Source organism: Diceros bicornis, chromosome 4, assembly GCF_020826845.1.
Source record: "Diceros bicornis minor isolate mBicDic1 chromosome 4, mDicBic1.mat.cur, whole genome shotgun sequence".
Taxonomy (NCBI): Eukaryota; Metazoa; Chordata; class Mammalia; order Perissodactyla; family Rhinocerotidae; genus Diceros; species Diceros bicornis.
This window is the reverse complement of record NC_080743.1, coordinates 20552033-20576211: the sequence shown is the minus strand read 5'-3', so window position 1 is coordinate 20576211 and position 24179 is coordinate 20552033. Positions and strand designations below refer to the sequence as shown.

At 35.9% G+C, this 24179-nt stretch overlaps 1 protein-coding gene across 4 annotated transcripts in view; it reads left to right on the top strand.

Moving 5' to 3' along the window:
- The window catches only part of TTLL7 (tubulin tyrosine ligase like 7), a 136737-nt gene that overhangs the window by 38495 nt on the left and 74063 nt on the right, over positions 1–24179 (top strand). For 3 of the 4 annotated variants that reach the window (XM_058538388.1, XM_058538385.1, XM_058538386.1), the window contains 7 exons: positions 2396–2585; positions 2790–2921; positions 7129–7250; positions 8166–8233; positions 12805–12963; positions 17674–17890; positions 22579–22743. In XM_058538388.1, coding sequence (XP_058394371.1) covers positions 2561–2585; positions 2790–2921; positions 7129–7250; positions 8166–8233; positions 12805–12963; positions 17674–17890; positions 22579–22743 — 888 coding nt within the window. In that variant the 5' untranslated portion in view covers positions 2396–2560. The remainder of the gene's footprint in view (positions 1–2395; positions 2586–2789; positions 2922–7128; positions 7251–8165; positions 8234–12804; positions 12964–17673; positions 17891–22578; positions 22744–24179) is intronic. The other variant, XM_058538387.1, reaches the window with a different exon arrangement.

Here is a 24179-nt window from a genome sequence, read left to right as displayed (position 1 = left end):
AGCAGGGGTTGTCAACCTTGGCTGCACACTAGAATCATTTGGAGAGCTTTAAAAATGCTGATACCTGGGTCTGAGTTGAAGCCTGGGCACCAGGATTTTCAAAAGCTCCTCAGGTGATTCTACTTTGCAGCGAAACTTAAACTGTTGGCTTCAAGTATTTCAGAGGTAACTGAAACATGCTTTCTGCTTTTGGAAAGTAGGTAACCATGGCTCCTCTGAGTGGTGTGATCAATCTGTCATCTCAAATCTCTTGCTTAAAATAAAGTGAAATGATTAGAATTGAGATAGCAGAATGAAGTCCTTGAGTATGTTAAAGCACTTTTATTGTTATTCACCAAACCATAAATGGAATTAAGTAAAACATATATATGGATAAAATAATTGTAAGGCCTTTAAATTCCTATATGGTTGCGGGAAGGGATAACAGTTCTTGTTTTGAGTTCTGTACAAATCAAAGTCATTTGGCTCATTTTTAAAGTCAGAAATTAACAAATCTGTTTTTACAGCCTATAACAATTGCTAAATTATTGTCGGTATAGTTAGCCAAGCTTTGTTCTCAAACTCTTGTTAACTTTGTCACCTACTTTCAATGTAATAAGTACTCTGTTACCATAAGAGGATCTTTGTTTACTCCAGTAACAAGATGTTGGACAAGGACTTGTAAACTCAAATAGTTACCTCCTGAGGTATCAGAGAACTTCCAGAAAGAAATCAAACTGAACTTTAGACAACTCCTTTCTTTTATTCTGAAAAGTGATCTAGTCTCTTTCCAGCTTAGAATTGGGAGCTGAGATCAGGTTAGGGATGTTTACTGTGGTTTCACTGTTTGAAGTATTGTGAATTCCCAGAAAACACCCATATCTTGCAGTATGTACTGCAATAGGGTTACAAACTTTTTTTATATCTATATACATATCAGCACCGTGTCTGAAAATAGTGGGGCTTGGTGAATAGAATAGATAGACAGAATTGGGTTCAAAGCCTAGCTTTTCTATTTATACGCTGTTACCTTTATTTATTTAACTTATTTATCTTTAATTTCCATATCTGAGAATTGGGGGAAATGATACCTAAGTTTCAGGTTTGTTAATGAGGTAAAATATCTTAGATTCTTAACACAGTGCCTGCCCATAGTTGGTCTGTAATAAATAATAGTTCCCTAGTTTTGATATTGAATTATTCTAGAGAATCATTTTAGTAAAAATGATGCCTGAGAACAAATTAAGTTCTAAATTTTCTGTAATAATGAATCTTATTATTAATAATTAGTGTTGGGGTGATGTATATGAGTCACATTTTATGTAGCTGAATTTCTGAATATTTCTGAATTTCTAATAAACCTGATAATCTCCTGATAAAGGTGTTGATATCATTTGTTTATCATGATAGGTTTTATTATTTTTCATTGTGTTTGGAGACATTTTACAAGAACTCAAAGATTCTTTGAAGGGAGAGATTAGAAAGTTGATAGTATAGACTGGGCAATGTAGTGTGATCAGGGCATAAATACCTAGGTTCATACATGCACAATGAAAACATAAGTGAAGAATAATATAGGCCATGTCGGGGTATAGCAAAACCAAATTAGTTCATTCATTAAAAAATGTTTATTGTGTTCCTCTATGTGCCGAAATGAGATCATCAGAGTACTGACTTCTCCCGTTTTCTGCCTTTCAAAATTATTCTCATTTTTCAAGGCACAATTCAAATGTGGTCCCTTTTATAAAGTTCTCCCCCACCCCCTAAAAAGGAATCTCGTTTCTCTGCATTCTGTCAACATGTGACCTCTCCTTGGGCACTCACTTCACTGTTTCATATTGAAAGCAGTACTACTGCTAAGTTTCAGGCATTGGGTTGAAGGTTGTATGGGGCCCTGGTTAAGGGCAGTGGTTTTGACATCAGAGAGATTTTAATTTTAATTTCCACTTTGTCACATACTTTCTTCGCAAAGATTTGTCCTTTCTGAGCTCAATGTACTTATCTGTAAAATCTGTAAAATGAGGTAGAAGCTTTGTTGAAAGCTTTGTTGAAAGCTTTGTTGAAAGCTTCTACCTCATAGTTTTGTTGAAAGATTAAGTGATATAAGTGGCCTAAGATAATGTGTTCAATAAATTGTAGTGAATATTGTTGTTGTTTGTGGATGGCCTGTTATTTATCGTGTGTAAATATGATGTGTGATGTATATAAAACCTCCTCCTCTAGACTGTGCACTTTTTAAGATAGGGACCTATTACTTGGGATTTTGCATAAGGTTTAATAAATTAACAAAGATTTGTTGATTGAATACATTAACTTTCACTCTTCCTTGACTTTTAAAAAGAATAGTATTGGCATATATTAAAAAAAACTTCATGAAAGTTGTTTTCTAAATGACTTTGTTTTAAAATCCCTACAGGTACCTTCTTATCCCATAACTTGTGTCCTGAAATCTGAGAATTCCATTCAGATAGTATGATAGGAACTTTCAGTGATTTGGAGGCATATCCTACTTAGACTAATGTGGGCCTTCTAGCTTTCCTGAGAGCAAACACACAGTGGTTGCTAATCGGCACAGAGAATAATGCCATCTCTGCCTCAAGAAAGAGGTAAGCAGATTGACTTAATCACATTACAAAATATGGATGTATTATAGATCATCGCTGCTGATTTTTTTTTAAGAATTAAAAATTAATGGGGGACTCTTAAAGAACCAGAACTTATAATTTTGCCTTGGGGGGGGCATTCGTGTTCTCTGTTATGGAATTTTTGTTATTTCAGTGATATTTGGTTGGCTTACATTTCTTTTAAAGTTATTCAGGGACCCTCTCCCCTGGATCTGAATACAGAATTGCCTTATCAAAGCACAATGAAAAGGAAAGTCAGAAAGAAGAAAAAGAAAGGAACCATTACAGCAAATGTTGCTGGGACAAAGTTTGAAATTGGTAGGTCTCTCAGAGTCATGAGATTGTCATAATTGTTGGAAAAACTAGTTTGATGTTGAAAACAAAGTAGAAATTCAGAGAGATAATTATCTTTAATGTAATGGATTTTTAAAGACCTGCTATAAAATTTTCTTTTTTATGAGATATTTAACATGTCAATAATCAAATAGAACATCAATGTAAACTAAAAGGTTTAATTATTAATGTGATAGGATTAAATATATATGATTTTGATTAATACTTAATTTTTAAATCAAGTATAAAATAATGTGAACATTAAAACCCAATGGTTCTAATTCTAATCTTTAAATGTAGATGTGCTTAGGAGAATTATATCATTCTAATATATTTTTCACTTGGGGCTAAAATTCTGTTTAATCTGTAACATTCATTATTTTGTAAATAATTTTTTAACTACATTAAAATGTTAAATGTAAAATGAAAAGTGAAAAATTTGAGATTTTTATTAAACAATGAAAGCCTGACTTAAAGAACGGAGTAAAAACATATTTCTCTTTGTGCTTTAAAGAATTCTTTTTATGATGCTGTTGCTTTTTATTAATAGAATTCTAGTTTTTATGTGTAAGTAATATCTGTGGTGTAGAGAATATATAAGAAGAATTAATTACTTAAGATACTTTTGCCCAGCATTGCAAAACTCATTATGAATACCATAAGTACTCCAATAATCTTCTTCATTTTCTTAATAATTTTGCATTAAAAGAGTTGAGGAAAATCATATGACCCTCATAGATGTTAATTATTCTTACCGTTACTAATCTTTGAGAGTCTCATTTCCATTTACAGTAATTCACCGAAGTTCATCAGCAATTAATGGACTATTTCATTGGAATTGAGATCCCCCGATACTCTATTCCAGCAAGTGTTCCTCAGAGGAAAAGACTTTAAGCAAGTTAGTGTGGAAGGGCGAGATGTGAAAGGTTCAGGGTTTATTTGCAGCGTGTTTTCTAGAGTGAAAAAAGAAGAGGAAGGTGACCACTGTAAAAGTGATTGATGGGTGGCGTTACCTTACTCTCTGGTTTATTTTGAAGGTTCTGGTGGGGTTCATAAGGAACCTGGCTCTAAAGGAGAGTGATCAAGTGCAGTTCCCTCTCGCTTTCCCAAGAAGTTTTCTCAGGGCTGAAGTGGCATGAGCATTCTTCATACTGGTTCTGGACCTCTTTACTGAGCCTGCTCAGTGGGGTTTAGCAAGATTCCTGGCTAGATCAGGCTTGGAGCCTTGGATCAGGGACTGCTGGGAGAATACAGAGCGAAGTATAGGGAGGGAAAGAGAGAACTGGCCGTGTGTCATGGAGAAAGTGCTACCTTTCTCTTCCCTTATTTAACTTAGTGATATGCAGCTGCTAGCTTCTTGTAATTTAATTACTGCTCCCTTGTCAGGCTGAATTATATAATGGAAAGATAATTAGGCCATAGGCAGGACACTTGTGCTTTTGCCCTGGCATTACCTGTTTCCTCATGTAGAATACTTTGACTGCTACTAGTTTTAATATTAATCCTATTTATTACCCTTGACTAAATATTTTCACATGCATTACCTCATTTAATCTTCCAGATAACCCTGTGAAATAGGCTGTGTTACTCCCTTGCTTACTTTTCCCCTGCCTTTCCTCACTCTAATAGTGAATTTGAAGTGGCTAATAGCCAGAAGAAAATAAATAAGGAAAAATAAAGATAGTAATATGAGGTGAATCTTGTGGCTGACAAGAATACAAAGTACATTCCATGAGATCCTCTGTAGTTAGAGATGGGCATGGATTTGACTCAGAGCTTCCTAGCAACCAAAGCAAATATTGAAACCTTACCAATTTTAGAATGCACGGAGCCCAGAAGATAAAATCATGCTGGTTATTCAGAGGAAATATGACTTTTTCTATTCCTGAGTCTTGAGAGAAATTTCTCTCATAGTTCCTCAGGTAGACATGTTGTGGAATAGTGAAGTACGTTCTCATGGTAGTCCTATAATTAATACATCATGAAATTTCACATTATTATTTTTTATGATTCCCTTACGGCAGAGTCTAAGAAACTGAAGCTCGGTGAGAGTTAGTAATGTACCCAAGGTCACACAGATGGCAAAGTGGAACTTGAACCTGAATTAATTTGGTTCTAAATTCAATGTTCTTTTTACTATATCATGCTGCCTAAATAAAATATGAATTGAAATTTAAAATGAGGAACATCAAGGTGTCTTCTGTATCAAAATTCAGAGAGTTGTGGCATGGGTTCCTATTTTTAGAACTCCTGAACAGCCTCTGAAAGCTCTATGGGTCAAGGCAAAAAAAAAGTAAGACGAATTTGTGAGGAATGTATTTTTGGTAATTTTCATTAAATGGGGACAAGAAAGATTGGAGAAGGGGATACGTAACTTTATAAAGGGAAATATGAGAAAAATGGTTGTATAGTTATCTCTGTTTTACCGATAAGGAGTTTGGTTTGGTAGAAATTCAATATGGAGGCAATTATTTCATCTCTTTTTCAAAAGACGGCTCCTAAAAGACCAACATTTAAAAGCATGGATTTAGACCTTAGCTGTCAACAGCCTTCTATTTGGTACTGACATGTTAAAGGAATTTCTTTTCTATGCAGTGGAGGATGATATCCTTAAAATTTCAGTTCTAACAAAAATATGATTAAATAGCTTAGCTGAAAAAAGTGATAGTTTAATACTCAACATTGTATTTCTCTTTAAAGTTTAACTTTGTCAGCTCTCCAAGCTTTGAATTTCATAATAAAAGAGATTTGTATATGACTGACCTTACAAATTTGGTTTTGTGAATCTAAAGAAGAAATGGGTCTTTTCTACCATTGTTATGCAACCTGAGTGTTCCCAGCCTCACCGGCCCATGTATACATTAATACCCACGTTGTAGTAGCTCATTACACTCCCTCCCTCCATAATTGCACTAGTTCCGTTTCTGTCATCAAGGTCTTCCCAGTTCTTTTGAGAGGCCCCAGACAGTGTCTCTCATGTACTCAGGAACAGGTGTGCTCCTGAGCTGTTGTTCTGGCCTCATCATTGTTCTCTGCTTATGAGCCCGTGAAAGGATTTTTCCAGGCTGTGTTGCTATTCCCCGTGCCCTCCCTATGAGCTCTGGGTGGCACAGCAGCTCCTGAGCCCTCAGGACGCCAAAGCTGCATGGTGGTCTGTGGCAGACGAGAGAGGAACAGCCCTTTCCCCAAGTACATTGTCACCTGGGCCTTCAGAACAAGCCCAAGTTTTACAAAGGCTCTCATGGAAAACAGCAACTTCCACTCAACAGTCCTCTCTCAGACCTCATCCACCTCTAATCACTGTCCTCTTCTTTTAGGCGCTGTTGCAGAAAAAGTCCTTTATTTCTCCTCAGCCAAAAAACAGTCAAGAGTCCCCAGGACTTGAGACCAATGGGTGTCTGGTCATTAGTTTCATACTTGAGCCAAGGAAATTCAGATAATTGATCCCTTTTTGGCATTTCTCCTTATCTATACAAAGCCAAAATTTATGCTAAGTATTTGCTTACATTTATTCTAAACTTGAAATTCATTGGAAGAAAAATATCAGTATGTTCATTATGATGTCCAAGTTAGAGAGGAGCATATAGTTTGCACAAAACAACAAGCTTTCCTCTGAGCATGAAGTTTTTTCAATAGGATTGGAGGGTTGGGAGCGGATAGGAGGGCCAGTCTCCAAATCTCTACTGTGAGTTCTGCTTCATTATTTCATATCCCGAGTCAACATAGCTGACTTGGTTTTAACTGCCAAAAATAATTTGAAATAGGGAGGTGGAAAGTATAGGATAGGTCTGATGATCTGGGGCTATTTTTACCTTTTCCCTTTTGTGACTAGACCAAGGTCATGAAAAAGCCATAAAAGTACATTTTCCTGATAGAGGTGTTATCTCAGCTGTGTGTATGTTTTGTGCTATGAATAATCACTAAACTCTTTAGCAGTGTGTGTACCTGTTAAATCTCAGAGGATTGAAACCAAGGATCTTGGGTGCAACCTAAAAACAGTTCTCAGTTACTATTGAGTATAATTTGGCCCTAGACAAATTGGTGAAACTAAAAATAAGGTTATCCTATAGCTAATGGATATTTTACAAATGAAATACTGTGAACTAAAATTTATATATATCAAAAAATGTTTCCACAATGAATATATTTCAAAGTATGTTAATTTTGGTTTAACTTAACTGTTTCCTTGCAGTTCGTTTAGTAATAGATGAAATGGGGTTTATGAAAACTCCAGATGAGGATGAAACAAGTAACCTTATATGGTGTGATTCTGCGGTTCAGCAGGAAAAGATTGCAGAGCTGCAAAATTACCAGGTGGGAAATTAATCATGACCAATTATTGGTCATTTGGAAAGTTATATGAATTCCATTGTAATTTTCTTTAGATAGGGTTCTGAGGTTCCCTATCTTTAGATAGGGTTAATATGTTGACATATTAAATTTCGGTTCTAACTTACCCGAATAGCCTGTTTTGTTGCTATCCAGTTGTACTGACTCTTTGCATGAAGCCTGCATCCTTTCAAGTTTAGCTTTGAACCTCTTTCCATCGTTAAGGAAGGATTTTTAGAAGAAAACGCTTCCTGGGATGGTTCTTTTGCGTTGTGCTTAAAGATGAGTGATGTGGAATAGACTGCAGAGAGAGATCAGGATGTGGAAATACCTTGTAATGTTGGCTTTGTGAAATCTAGCTTCATTGTTTTATTTTTAGAATATAATACAAACTTATATTTAAAAAATGAAAAGCTGAAACTAAAAAGCCAAATATGTGGAATTTTAGACAATTGCTATTTTGTGTAGTCTTCTTCATCTGTTAGAGGGTAATGTGAAATTGACTGTAGGGAACAAATAAGTCCATTTTCACCAGTTTTTCTGGAGTGTTTATCTGTATGAATATAGTAAATCTAGAATACCAAAAATAATTTGGACATTGAATTACCAGTTACTCAACACAGAAAATTATAACTTTAATGTCTACCTACTGTTTTCTGATTTCTTTAAAAGTTTGCAATTTTATTCTCTGATTACCATAGATTCCTTAATTCCAGAAATTCATTATAGGTCATTTAATTTTAAATATTTTACATTAATAATTGTCAGTTTATTAAACATTAAACTCAAAGGATGGATGTAACTGTAATATTGTATTATACTGTATAACTGTATTATAGTATAAATGAATATATTTATTAAGTCAATGAGAATATTAATGTTTACCTTTTTATTTTCCAGAGGATCAACCATTTTCCAGGAATGGGGGAGATCTGTAGGAAGGATTTCTTAGCAAGAAATATGACCAAGTAATCTTCATTTTCTTGTAATAGAGAAGACCTGTTGGAAATTTACATTGTGAATATTATAGTGCTATCTTTCATAATGTTACATTGATTTGAAATATTATGATGAAAGAGAGAAATTTTAGAGCTAGAAGGGTCTTAAAAGTTCCCTGTGCTATTCTGCCACTTTGCAGAGGAGGTAACTGAGGGTCAGAGACATGAAGATCTTGCACAAAGTCAAGCAAGTAGTGACTAGCAGAGCTGGAGCAGAATCCTGTTCTCTAGAATCTCAGGGTTCTTTTTACTGAAACTTACTGTCTCTCTAGCAACATAAGTTTTTCTTTTAAATATAAGAGGTTATCAGTATGTGGTATTCAATATATACTTATTTATTTTCAGTTAAACCTTGCAGGAACTTATTTGTTGCATTATATGCCATGTGTGTGCGCATGTGTGTGTTCATATACTGGTTATTGAGCGTCTAACATATGCCAGGCACTGTAGTAGGTATGTGTGTGCACACACGTACACACAGACACGTGTATATGTGCCCAGCCAGGGACATACATGCACATATATTTATCTCTGAGACCAATATTTAGAGTAACAATTTGCTTTCATGGGAAAAACTGTTAACAGGTACGCAAGTGTTATACTGAATTAACTACAGAATTTATGCAGTTTATATTTCTGTTGATTAGATTTTTTTTAGGTTAAGAAAGTTGAGTGATAAATTGAGAAAATTTTTTAAAAAGAGAACTCTTTCACAGAGGAAGGTTAGTCAACTTCTGTGTGTAATTAAAGAAATATTAGTATGCATCCATGTGTAAATTTATACATCCATTCACTCAACAAATAATTTTTGCATGTCTACTATATGCCCCAGAGACTGCTAACTTGGAAGTAAACAAGGTAACTAAGGCCTAGTCCCTGCCTGGCACTCACATTTTAGTAATGGAGAGAGACTGATACATACAATACAATTTGATGGTGCCGCATGAGAGGTGGAGTCAATGTATGGTGGTGACAGATGGTGGGAGAGATCATTTTTTGGAGGACAGGAAAGGCTTTCTAGAGAAATTAAAGTATGAGATGGATATTGAAAAGTGTATAGGAGATCACCGTTTGAGAAGAAGGTGGGGAGATTTTAGGCAAAGACAATAGTGGGAGAAAATATATGGAGTCTTAAAGCAACATGATTTGTGTGGGGAAGTTGAAGCAGTTTCTATGGTGGTGAAGGGTATTGGGAGGCTCAACCTGAAATGATACTAGAGATAAATGCAAAGGCCAGGCTATGTATGCCATGTTATTATCTTTTATTTAATCATTGATTCTTTAATTTCTTTAAAGAAGGCATTATTTAATGGGTTTAAGTGGAGAAGTAATATGCTTTATTTATTTATTTATTTGGTGAGGAAGGTTAGCCCTGAGCTGACATCTGTTGCCAATCCTCCTCTTTTTGCTGAGGAAGATTGGCCCTGGGCTAACATCTGTGACCATCTTCCTCTACTTTATACGTGGGACAGCTGCCATAGCATGTCTTGATAAGTGGTGCGTAGGTCCGTGCCCGGGATCTGAACCCACGAGTCCTGGGCACCGAAGCGGAGTGCGCAAACTTAACCACTACGCCACTGGGCTAGCCCCCAATAGTATGTTTTAGATAATCTTGGTGTTATTGTAGATAATGGATTCAGTGAAGCTGGGACTAGAAGGAGAAAGCCCTGGAGGAGATGATGGTCGACATCTAGGTGAGAAATAATGAGCATCTAATAAGCCAAAAGAGAGATAGTGGGAATGGGGAAGAGAAAGTAAACCTGAAAGATGTGAAGGAAATAGGATTGATAGGACTTGAAAACTGCTGTGATGTGAGAATTAAAGGAGAGGAGGAGAGAAGTCTCCAGGATGACTCCTGGGTTTCTGGCTTAGGATATTGAGTAGGTGGTGTGATTTAATAACATAGGGGTTATAGGAAGATGGACTTCAGAGAAAGGGAATTACCTCTGTAAAGTTTTGGCCATGTATTTCATTTAAGTTGTTTATTTTTATGTAACACATTTATTGAATATCTATTATATGTCAGGCACTGTGCTGGGCTCTGGGCACATGAGGTGATCAAAAGCAGACTTAGAGCTTTTACAACTTTGCATTGCAACTGTGAAAAGTGCTATGAAGTAGAGCTACATAGTTCTAAATCAGTTCAGCGTGAAGGACTTCTAACTTGGGCAGGCATCGGAGTTTCCCTGAGGAAGTGAAGTGGCGTGGAAGCTGAAATATGAGTGATGAGTAGGTGGAGATGGTAGGTAACAGCCTTCTGGGCAGGAGGATAGCATGGGCTGAGTCATGTGGGGGGAGAAAGCATGAATAATCAAGATACTGAAATAAGGCCAAATGTAGCTGGAGCACAGAGAGATTGATGGGGAATGGGGGAGAGATCAGCTGCTCAGGATATGGTCTTTAACCTAATGCCATGGAGAGGAGGGGGAGACAAAGTTGGTAATGTGACCAGGTTTGCATTTTTAAAAGATCTTTCTGGCTGCTTTGTAGAGGACAGAAGTCTGTATGGTTGGAGGGGAAAGAGGGTTATGTGTAGACCCATTAGAAGGCTATTGCAGATAGGCAATTTCCCATTCTATGGAATCCTTGGAATTCTCCTTAAGGAAAAAATAATCTTCTGTTAGATAAAAAGTTATGACCTAGTAATATAAAAATAGAGTTAACTAAATTACATGTTTAATATCATTTGGTAAATCTATGACAGAGCTAGGGGCAGAAATTATCTTAGATTCTCAAATTCCTAAGAAAGCCTCATGTCTCTTTTAAAGCTGTACATTTTTACTTCAAACGATTTGTGCTAGATTGCCTAAATGGAATAAAGTATTTCTCCTGAATATATGTGTGCTTGGATTTTTTCCAAATATATATGTGAAGGAATGGTATCATTCATAAATACTACATGGTGGGTTTTAAAATATATTGTTCGGGGCTGGTCTGGTGGCGTAGTGGTTAAGCGCACACGCTCCGCTGCGGTGGCCTGGGGTTCGGATCCCCGGCGCGCACCGACGCACCGCTTGTAGAGCCATGCTGTGGCGGCGTCCCATATAAAGTGGAGGAAGCTGACCACAGATGTTAGCCCAGGGCCAGTCTTCCTCAGCAAAAAGAGGAGGATTGGCGACAGATGTTAGCTCAGGGCTGATCTTCCTCACAAAAAAAAAAATAAATGAATAAATAAAATATCTTGTTCTAATTAAAGCTTTAACTTGATCTAATTTCGTATCGTTGTTAAAAATATAATAAATACATTTAAAGGTATTGGAAACAAAAACAAGCACATGAGCACTGTTACTGTGTTTCCTTTAGATTTGTGTGTGTGTGTGTGTGTGTGTGTGTGTGTGTTTCAAACCAGTCGATGTTAGCCTATTTTGTACTGACATTATTTAGCTTGTTAGCTTATTCTGGATTTGATAGATGGAGTTGAGGTAATTATTTCCCTTCTTATAGTGGAAACATAACTTTTTTACAGGGTTCTTTTGAAGGAGCACTTGAAATATGATAACCGTATGAACCTCTAGTTGTGGAAGCCAAGTGGCTTATGTATTCCACACCCTAGTCTTAGAATTTAGGCCCTTTGTGCATATGGTATACTGTGGTTCCATTTTAGTTTTTACTAATCTAATTTGGGGACAATATCTGCTCCTCTATAAAAGACTTGCATACATTTATAAAGAAGACATTTTTTTGAAACAGATTTTCTTTCATAGTAATATTTTTAAAGATTTCTCCTAATTTATTCATTTTTATTGGGAATCGATATGTACAAAATGGTTAACATTTGGGATTAATCAAAACTGAACATTTATACCTAGTATTATCCCTGAGTTCTGTATCAAATAGGTAGCCTGATTTGTAGCAAATACACAAATGTCAGGATGTACATTGTAGCCATAAAATCACATGTATAGGCATGTGTAGTTCATATAAACAAAACCTCTCCAACTCAGAGACTTCACATGGTTTTCTCAGAAAAGTAGTTCAACTCCAAAAAACACTGGAGTAAAAGGCGATCAAAAACTGCTCTTTATGGGTGACCCAGAGGACTCAAAATCATCTTTGAAGAAGCAATGTGAATGGCACCTGGCTGTGAACCATTTCCTACTGCCCACCCCCACCCCTGGGGCAGAGTTACTCTTTCCATGTTACCTTGTTTTATATGGCTTTATTGCACTTATCACATTCTATTTAATTAATAGCCTATATGTAAATTCCTTAAGGCAAGGACCATATTAATTTATCTTAATACCCCCTGTGCCTAGCACATAGTACATACTCAAATAAATGTTTGATCTACTAATATGTAAGTTAGTACATAGGGCAGAGATTCTTGTCTTTTTTTTCACTGATGTACCCCCAGTGTCTAGAATAGTGCTTAGCACATAGTAGGTGCTTAATAGACATTTGTTGAATAAATCAATGAATGAATCAATAAATGAAGAAATGGAGGGAATTTAAATCCTTATAGTAAATGTCGGTAGCACAGAGAAAGAAAATTTAGAAAAGTTTGAACAGAAATTACTTTTCATATTATCTCTAATTTATAGAATGATCAAGTCCCGGCCTCTGGATTATACCTTTGTTCCTCGAACATGGATCTTCCCTGCAGAATATACGCAATTCCAGAACTATATGAAAGAATTGAAGAAAAAAAGAAAGCAGAAGACTTTTATAGTGAAACCAGCTAATGGTGCAATGGGTCATGGGTAGGTATTTTTCACCTGGAATATATAAAAATAAAAAAAAATCGGGGAAAAGAATTAATGTGAGCATTTGCTCATGGTTGAGTACTAATATGAAAAAAGTAATAAATATGTTTCTAACTACCACTTTTTTGGAACTAAATGTTTAATGAGCCCATTTACCCTGTCTCACAGGCTTCAGTAATTCAATTTAAAAATTAAATCAACAGGTCATAAGACTTTAGTAGAAGACAACAAAATAGAAAAAAAAGGTGTTTTCTAGTTTTTTCTTAAACAAAATTTGCATTTTTATAATAATTTTAGAGTAAGCTTGGAGAGTAAAATCAGTTGATACAGTAGATACAATCCAAGTTGACTTGGAGAAAGAAATGGAAAGGGAGTTAGTTTTTTCATAGCTAGAAATCTTAAGTAAAAAATGTATCTTCTTTGCTTTACAAATAAGTTTTTTCTTTCTGTAGCTATGATAATTGGATTCAAAATGAGTAGAATACGTTTTAAGCTAAAATGCCAAGTACTGGACATGTTAGCTGATAATAGATTATACAACTCAATATTTCTTTTTACTTTGCTTTCTTGTGTTAGTTTTCTGCAGTGTACTTTTTCAAAGAAAATGTGGCTGAGGCTGTTTTTAATAAAAACATATGAGTCATTTAATCTTTTGATTTAAAATGTTGTGGGGAAAAAAAGATATTTGGAAATGTAGCTGCCAGGTAAATTATTGTTCAACAAATTTTCTTTCGACTTATAATCATCATTTCATAATTTAATCAGACATTTTTAACTGTGGTTTAGTAATTTTAAAAATAAACATGTAATATTAGTGGGAATTTTATATTAATTGTTTAATATAAAGTTAGTTAGCTATATGTTAGTATCAAAAGAATTTTTTGGGAGGATAACTGAAGCTCACATTTTTCTCAATTTTAATGTTAAAAAATTAATGCTAAAAATATTTATATTTAGGGCCGGCCCCATGGCTTAGTGGTTAAGTGCACGCACTCCGCTACTGGCGGCCCGGGTTCGGATCCCGGGCGTGCACCGATGTACCACTTCTCTGTCCATGCTGAGGCCGCGTCCCACATACAGCAACTAGAAGGGTGTGCAACTATGACATACAACTATCTACTGGGGCTTTGGGGAAAAAAAAAGGAGGAGGATTGGCAATAGATGTTAGCTCGGAGCTGGTCTTCCTCAGCAAAAAGAGGAGGATTAGCACGGATGTTAGCTCAGGGCTGATCTTCCTCACACACACACAAAAAATTTATATTTAATGTTAAAACATTCTAAATAAGTAATAATCTGATTTGACAAGAGTATAAAAAATACCTGAAAAAACATACTTTGCATACTGTGCTGCCAGGGATTATCTCATGTAACGCAGTAGTACATGGGTAAAGGACGCCTCTCTCATCTGTGGAATAGATCTATTTCCCTGTGGGTCTTCTATTTAGTTGTTCTGTCCGTTATTGAAAGTGGGGTATTGAAGACTCCAACTGTTATTGTTGTCTATTTCTCCCTTCAATTCTATCAGTTTTTGCTTCATATATTTTGGAGCTCTGTTGTTAGGTACATATATGTTTATAATTATTATATCTTCTTGATGCATTGACTTTTTAAAATCATTATATACTGTCCTTCTTTGTCTCTTGTAATAATTTTTGTCTTAAGGTCTGTTCTGTCTGATATTAGTATAACCACTCCAATTCTCTTTTGGTTACAGTTTGCATGGAGAATATCTTTGCTCTCCATTCACTTTCAACTTATTTGAGTCTTTGAATCTAAAATGAATATCTTGTAGACAGCGTATAGTGAGACCATGTGTTTTTTATGCAGTCTGTCAAATCTTGTCTTTGAATTGGAGAGTTAATCCGTTTGTATTTAATGTAATTGTTGAAAATGAAAGATTTATTTTTGCCATTTTGCTATTTGTTTTCTGTATGTTTTATATAATTTCATTCCTCAGTTTCTCCATTTCTGCTCTTTTGTGTGTTAAATAGATATTTTCTAGTGTACCATTTTAATTTCCTTGTCATTTCTCTTACTATATACTTTTGAGTTATTTCTTTAATGGTTGCCCTGGGATTACAATTAACATCTAAATTTATAAAAATATAGTTTGGATTAATATCAGTTTGGTTTCAATAGTAAAAAAATCTTTGCTCCTATATAGCTCTGCCCCCCTTTATGTTGTTACTGTCACAAAGTACATCTGTATATATTGTGTGCCCATCAACATAGATTTGTAATTATTGTTTTATGCAGCTATGTTTTAAATAATAAAGGAAAAATGAGGAGTTACAAACCTAAACTCTACTAATAGTGACTTTTATATATACCTATGTAGTCACCTTTACAGATGTTCTTTATTTCTTTGTATGGGTTTGAGTTACTGTCTAGTATCCTTTCATTTCCACCTGAAAGATTCTCTCTAACATTTCTTGTAGGCTGGGTATATTAGCCACAAACTCTCATTTTTTGTTTCTCTGGGAATGTCCTTCAATTTCGAATAGTTTTGCCAGATACAGAAGTCTTGGTTAACAGTTTTCTTTTTCTTCTTCTGTCAGCACCTTGAATGTGTCATCTCACTGTCTTCTGGCCTCCATTGTTTCTGATGAGAAGTCAGCTGTTCATCTTATTGAGGGTCCCTTGGGTGTGATGAGTAGCTTCAGTCTTGCTACTTTCAAGATTCTCTCTTTGTCTTGGCCTTTGACTGATTATAATGTATCTCAGTGTGGACCTCTTTAAGTTTATCCTACTCAGAATTCATTGAGCTTCTTGGATAGGTAGCTTAATATTTTTCATCAGATTGGGACATTTTCAGCCATTAATTCTTCAGATATTCTTTCTGCATCTTTCTCTCTATCTTTTTCTTTTGATACTTCCATTATAGGTATGTTGGTGTTCTTTTTTTTTTGTGAGGAGGACTAGCCTTGAGCTAACATCCAATGCCAATCCTCCCCTTTTTCCTTGAGAAAGATTGGCCTTGAGCTAACATCCGTGCCTATCTTCTTCCACTTTATATGGGATGCGGCCACAGCATGGCTTGACAAGTGGTGCATCAGTGCATGCCTGGGATCTGAACCGGCGAACCCCAGGCTGCTGAAGTGGAGCACGCGCACTTAACCGCTTGCGCCACCAGACTGGCCTCCGGTATGCTGGTGTTCTTGATGGTGTCCCACAGGACTGTTAAGCTCTGTTCATTTTTCTTCATTCTTTTTTCTTTCTGTTGCTCAGACTAGTTAATATCAACTGACCTATCTTCAAGTTCAGTGATACTTTTTCTGCTTTCCCAAATCTTTTGTTTAGCTCCTCTACTTAATTTTTTATTTCAATTATTGTACTTTTCAACTCCAGAATTTCTGTTTGAGTACCCCCCCCCTGCTTTTTTTGAAGAATTTCTATCTCTATTGATATTCCCTATTTGGTGAGATATCATTCTCATGGTTTACTCCGGTTCTTTGTATGTGATTTCCTTTAACTCTTCAAATGAATTTAATCAAGTTGATTTAAATAGTTGATTGTCTAATAAGTCCAATGTTTCCTCAGGAACAGTTTCTGTTAATTGATAATTTTCCTGTTTATGGGCCAGGCTTTGTTCTTTCTTTGCATGACTAATAATTTTTTGTTGAAAACTAGTCATTTAGAATATTATAATGTAGTAATCTGGAAATCAGATTCTTTCCCTCTCTACAGGGTTTTGCTTGTTGTAGTTGTTATCTGTTTAGTGACCTTTCTGAAATAATTTTGTGAAGTCTGTATTCTCTGTTGTGTGTGGCCACTGCGGTTCCTGTTCTGTTAGATCAGTGGTCAACTAGTAATTGGACAGAGATTTGCTTAAGCACTTGGAACCAAAAAAAAAAATCTCCCAGTCCCTGCAGATGGGCTGTGTGTGTGTGTTGCAGCATGCCTTCAACACTCAGCTAGGCAGTTTACAACTCTGACTTAGCCTTCACTTCCTGCATGTGCAGAACCTAATGGTACAGAGGTAGGAGCTTAACTTAGGGTCTTCTCAGAGCTTTCCTGAGCATGCATCTAGCTCTGGGAATGCATATGGCCTTCTAGATTCCCAGAAATATGTCAGAGCTTTTCAAAGCCCTTATTCCCCTCAAATTCTCATTCTTCAGTCTTTCTTCCCAATTTTTTTAGTTAATCTATTGTTTTCTCCAGCTGTTATTTGTTGCCCTAGGCAGCAGGGACTGTCTTGAAATGTTTTCAACAACTGCCCCCAAGTAGCTGTCTCAGCACTGGGAGAGTTCCCAATTAAGTGAGATAAAAGCAACTCCAGGGAGTCACCAGACAGGTGAAAAAAAAAAACAACCACAAGAATAAAGTCTATTCTGCTTCCTCTAAAACCAGTACTTGTACTGGGAACATGGACTGCTGTTCACAGCCACTGCTGAGCTGGGGGTTGGGAAATGGGACCAGAGTAAGTTAAAATGCCACAAAGCTCTTTTACACAGATTCAGCTGTGTGGTTTTTTGTTTGTTTGTTTTTTTGATTAAGTGTTCCCTGGTTTTCACAAGCTTTTGGTTAGTTACCAGGGTTCCAAAAAAGTTGATTCTGACAATTTTTTTTTGCTGTTCATTGCTTTTGTGGAGGGACAGACCTTGGAGTTCCTTTGTCCACTGTTTTCCTCTTGAGTGTTATCTATAACTTTGTAAACATCTTGACTCTGTATCAAATTATTCTTTTAATTCTTTTCTTTAAATTTAGGATTTCTTTGATAAGAAATGGTGACAAACTTCCATCTCAGGATCACTTGATTGTTCAAGAATACATTGAAAAGCCTTTCCTGATGGAAGGTTACAAGTTTGATTTACGAATTTATATTCTGGTAACATCGTGTGATCCACTAAAAATATTTCTCTACCATGATGGACTTGTGCGAATGGGAACAGAGAAATACATTCCACCTAATGAGTCCAATTTGGTAAGTGATACTAGACAGAATCTATGATTTTATTCATTTGTTCAACCTGTAATTTTAAAGCACCATTGTGTATAAAGATTATATGAATCAAAGTCCCTCCACTCAGGGTTTTATAGTCTAGAAGAATGTATACATAAACAAGACTGCTTTTAATTTATAGACAGCTTTGTAAAAATTATAAAAAAAAATGTCTGTTTCAGACAGGCTAATTAGGAAAAGGCACTCCCTCTGGGAGCATCAGGATGGATTTTAAAGCACACATGTGCATGCAGTGGCCCTGGATAGAAATGATTTATATAGAAATATAAATAAAAAATAGTATACCATTTGAAAAGTACAGATAAAGTGTTATGGAGCTGAGGGTAGGGATAGTTTGTGTTCAGCTCCTCATGGAGAAGGTGGTATTTGAGTAGGCTTCGTATGGAAGGTATGGTTTAAACATGTAGAATGTGGGAGAAAGTATATTAAACAGAGAAAGCAAAAGTTATCAGAAAGTAGTGCTATCAATTTTTGTTGGAACAAAAGAGAAGATTGTAAATTTACCAAAGGAGAAGTAGAGACATAAATTGGCAATTTCAGTGTACATTTTTAAGTCTGTTAAATGGAGCTTTTTGTAGATTTTCCATTAAGATTTCTTTTCTGTTTATAGTTTATGAAGGTGAAACTATAGTTTATTATCATAATTTATCATGAAAGTCATAAACTGTAATTTATAGTTTATGAAAGACAAACTATAATTCATTATCCGTACTTAAAAGTTTAGTTAACCTCTAACTCTATTTTTGGATCTACTATTTATACTAAAAATTGCAATTAATTAAGTATTGGTTCTCATTTTGTCAAAGGCCTGGTTACCATTCCTGCAATCTTATGCACATAATTAACTCCATTAAGAGTAGTCATATTTTCAAAATTAATGACTGATCAAAAATGTTACTGTGTTCAATTAACTGAAAATGTTGTAAACCTGGCAAAGGAAGAATAAGGGAACTGTCGAAGTTTTCGCAGGAAAAGAAGACAAAAGAAAGCATCATCTCTTTTAAGGTCATAAAGTGTGGACGTAGCCAATTACCAATGTTTGAACTCTCCTGCATTCTAGGCGTGGTGCTGGTTTTGGAAAAGCAGTGACCAAGACAGATACAGTACTTGATCTCACAAAAACAATAGTCTAGTGGGGAGGCAGAAAATAAAATAAGCAATTATAATACTCGATGGTAAGTGTAATGGTCTAAGAAACTGAGAGTGCTATGGCAGAGCATAGTAGGGGCGTCTAACCCAGTTAGAGATAAAGATTAGAGAGGGAGTTTGTAAAATGAAATCTGAATAATGAGGGGTTAGCCATGTTGGGGGTGGGGTAGGGTGGCGTGGAACTCCAGGTAGAAGAATGGCCCGGAGGTAAGAGGCAGTATGGTATGTCTGGAGAAAGCAGACAAGTTCAATATGGCTAAAGTACAGACTAAAGAGTGGGTGTTCCGAGATGAGGATGGATTGTCCTAGAGGCCAGATCTTTCAGGGCTTTGTAGGCCATGTCTAGGATTTTGGAATTTAACCTAAGAAGAAGGGAGGCATTGAAAGATTTTAAACAAGGAGAAGAAGGAATGAGATTTGTGTCTTAAAAAGGTCGCTTGGTCGACAGTGTGGGGAATGTGAGATGGGGTGTGAATGGATGGGAGAGATTAGAGTGAGGGAGACAAGAAGCTGTATTCCAGTCTAACCACATGTGAGAGGAAAGATGACTTAATTTGAAGTAATAGCAGTAGGGCTGGACTAAGAATAAGAATATAGATTTAAGATATATTTAGGATAATATGGATAACATTGATATAATATACTGACAGATTGAATTTGTAGAATGAGAGAAAGAGAAAGAGAAATTAAGAATAAAAGTCAAGATTTTTGGCATTGGCAGCTGGGTGGATGGAGTGTTATTCACTGTGATAGGGAATACAGGAGCTATTAAAGGTTTTGCAGGAAGCTGTGTTTGGTTTGACGTTCCTGTGTGACCTCCAAATGGTTCTGTACTATGAGCATTTGGATATATAGTATAGGTCTGAAGTTCAGATGAGTGAGCTAAGCTACAGGCATAATGTGGGACTTGTCAGCTAGTAGATTATAATTAAAATAATTGGAGTGGATAAGAATGGATTACGTACTTGTAAAGCAGATACTCATGTTTCGAGAGGAAAGAGTAAGGGAAGAGATAGGAAAGGGTAAGACTTGGAAGCTCGTTTAGGTGATTTATTAGTGATTAGTGATTTATTCTCATATTTTAAGTTATATGTATGTAGTTTGCGTAAGTACACTGGGTTAGGACATCATAATGAGAGATTGGGAGTCAGGAAGTCTGGCCTCTAGGTCTCACTTTGCCAAGTGCTCTTAAATCACATCATCTCCTGGCTTTGATTTTCACATATGAAAAATGATGTTTTCCTATATAAATGTGACTGTTCCTCATATATCTCTAAAATTTCATGATCGAATTCCTAGATTAAGAGAAGGAAAAATAAAAAAGTGAAATACAAAATTTTATCTAAAGTGAGATCACAGTTATGTCAAAGATCAGTTTAAGAAAAAAAGGCTGAGAAAAAACTCCAAAATGCTCTCATTAGTTGTTTTTGGACAGCAGACTGCTGCATATTTTTTTCCTTCTTGCTATTTCCAATTTTATAAATAGTAAGCATGTATTTTGTAATGAGCTGTGTATTTCTATAAGAATTAAATATTGATGAATCAAAAGAGAGAATTTCAGACACTGAAATATGATAAACATTCATTTTTTGCTACCAATGTTGCAGTTGGCCAATCCTTGAAAAGTTTTATATCCCAATTCATTACATGGAGTGTATATGCTGAAAAATAGGGTGGAGAGCAGTTACATCCCAGTCATCCCTTGCAGGTTTCCATTTGGTTCATAGCTTCCTTCACTTCTCCTTATGGCAAACTTCCAACTGGCAGTGAACTGTTTAGAAGGGGATTTTTGTCAAAGTTGAGGTGAAATTGTGGAATTTCCAATCCTACTTAGAAAGATAATGTTTTAAGAAAAATGCAAAGTTCCATTTCTTATTCACTTTTACACTAGGATGGCTAGTGTTTTTATTACTGCTATTAGTTATTTTAAGAAATTTTTGCCAAATGGAGAGCTCCTCAAAAAATGATTTGTTTTTTAAATTAAAAATGATTTAGGGGTTGGCCCCATGGCCGAGTGGCTCAAGTTCTGCATGCTCTGCTTTGGTGGCCCAGGTTTGCGGATTCGGATCCCGGGTGTGGACCTACTCCACTCATCAGCCATGCTGTGGAGGCATTCCACATGTAAAGTAGAGGAAGATTGGTGCAGATATTAGCTCAGGGCGAATCTTCCTCAAAAAAAAAAAAAGATTTATATTTTGGAAACTAGAAAATTTATAGTTTGATTAATTTCCTTTTTCTTTAAATCAAGCACTTAAAGTTAGACAAGGGTAAGTTTTATGCTCTTTCTTTTAAATATCACTTAATTTAAAGCTTTTTCTAGGTTTCATGAGGGAGGAATTGTGTCTGTCTTGTTCATCTTTGTATCCACAGTGCCCAGCACAAATTCCTGCTGATAGTAGGTGCTCCTTAGATATTGTTTAATGAATGAAAAGAGATTTTTGATTAATGGTGGGAACATGCATTAGTAAACAACAGGTAACTTAACTCAGATGATCAGTTCTGCATATTTGCTTCAAGGATTTCAATACTGTAGACCTAAGTAACTGCAGTGAAAATAAAATATGATATGAATATAGTTGGTTATTAACACACCAAAATAATAATCATGTGCATGAAGTGTATATTCATTGTGATGCAACACTGCTATCTAAAGTAATCTCTGGGCGTAGGATCATGAGGGTAGGATTTATAGACTTGATGAGTGTTTATGTGGGATTGATAAGGAGCCATTAGATGTGTATTAACTGACAATTATGAGAAGTCTTAAATTTTGGGTTCTTTTTCAAGTTTATTTGAGGATAACAGTATCAACAAACAAGAATATAAAGAGACTAAGACATAAAAGCCCCAATATGGAGCACTGTACACTTACTGTTACTCATTTAGACATCTGTACAGCATTGTGTGGAGCTTCTGTCTCTGAGTCTAAGTGCACTCTGTCTTGGTAATGAATTCAAGTGGCCTCCCAGTCAGTATGGGGGGTGGGGGCAGAGGTATGTTTGGTAGTCCTCCCTCTTGGTTTATGCTACTTACTTGAGCTTTCATTTTTTTTTTTTTCTTTAAAAAGGCATAGAATGCTCTCTTAGAAAATTCCTTCCCAAAACAAATTTGGGTGAAAACTGTAAGTGACCAAAAACATTAAAAAGAAACAAAAACAATCTTAGAGCATTTTCTTGCTTAGCAAGAAATATATAGTTTTACATTTTCATTTACTTACTCTGTATATTCTTGTTATTTTTCTTTTATTTTAATATTTTTTATAGTAGATATATTTTGAAGGATATATAGAGTAACTCTGTAGATGACTATGTTCACAATCCTTTTAAGGGAAATGTGCCCTTCTGTTTAATTTGTAAATTATCTAAATAATCATGAAATTGCCAATCTGTATAATTTAAACTTTAAAATTGTCTTTTGTCTTTGGATGCTTTCTTTTCTGTGAAACGTCATGGTTCTAGAGTCTCATAGGTGATAACAACGTTGGTTCTTACTTGTTACAGACCCAGTTATACATGCATCTGACAAACTACTCTGTGAACAAGCACAATGAGCGTTTTGAAAGGGATGAAACTGAAAACAAAGGCAGCAAACGTTCCATCAAATGGTTTACGGAATTCCTACAAGCAAATCAACATGATGTTGCTAAGTTTTGGAGTGATATTTCAGTAAGATTATACCATTCCACAATTATAACTGTCTTTCCTCTGATTAATTTAAAGATTCATCAAGCATTTTAAATAAAGAACAGATTACATGTTTAGATTGGGCAGATAGAGTGTTTTCATGAAAGAAGTGGAATTTGTGATGGACCTTGATAGATAACTAGTATTTTTACTGCTAGGGATGGGAAAGAGGGAATTGTAGGTGGAGGCAAAAGTGTAAGTAAAGGCATGGAGGTGTGAGAATAGTGATCGGTGGTCCAGGTTGGCACATATGCTGTTTGTAGAAGATGCGTGGGGACTTACGGCTGAAAAGATATGTGTAGGCCAAATTTTAGGTCTGAAAATCAAGGCTTAACTTGATAGGCAGCGATTCATTTCTTCTAGTTTTTAAAGGAGGAGAGTAATAAGGCCAAAGATATGAGTTTAAAAGATAAATAGGAAAACGGGTGTAGGATGGGTTAGAGTGAAGACCAAGAGTAGGAAGAGGAGGACTCCTGGGAGGAGTTAAATGAAAAGAATGGCCTGAATTGAACCACATGGAATGAGGGAAACATTGAGATTAACTGAACATCCAGAATGGAGGAGAAGTATTCAGAGGTTCCTCTGCAGTTTAAGGAGGGATTATAGGCAGAATGGGTATGGCGTTGTCTGAAATAGAGTAGGAAGGAATTTATTTTGAGAAGAACTTGTAGACCTTAGTTTTGCAGATGAGGGAAAAGAGTGCTATTCATTTGTTCACTCGTTCATTTGTCAGTTCAGTAAACGTTTATTGAACTTGTAATGTAAGCCTGTCTTTGGCTGATAATTTGAAGGTTTATAAGGTGCAGCTCCAGTCCTCAAAACCTTAGAGTTTGGTAGGAAAATCCTGTGCATAAATTGTTAATGAAGCGCAATGTAGCAAGTATAACAACAGAGCTCTCATTGCATTCTGTGGGCACATAGAGGAAGACCACGTAGAGAGGCTTTGGTTGGGTGGTAATGGGAGGAGGACTTCCTGGAGGCATTGACACCTGAACTAAGTTTTTAAAAGTCCATGAGGCTATAGTGATGAGTTCTACTTTAGATTTGTTGAACTTGAAATGCCATCTCAGGTTGAAAGGTCAAGCAGGCAATTGGCGGTGCAATTGATAATTAAAGCCATGGCAGTGGATGAAATTCCGAATGGTAAGGGTAAAGAGAGAAAAGGAGAGGGTAAATCCAAAGGTCCTTAGGTGTCAGACAAGTAAAAAGGAGTGAAGTAGTCTGGATAGAAGAAATTGAAAGTGCCAGGAACTGGAGTAATTTGAAGAGCATAAGAGATCTGAAGGGGATAGACACCACTCAGCACCAGCCTTTTGGTGTCATGTGATATTTTGGGCCCAGTGTGGCTCATTCTTCTGATTTTTCAATAGAAGCCATAAATCTTCTGATTTATAAATGCTGGCAAAAAATTCAAAATT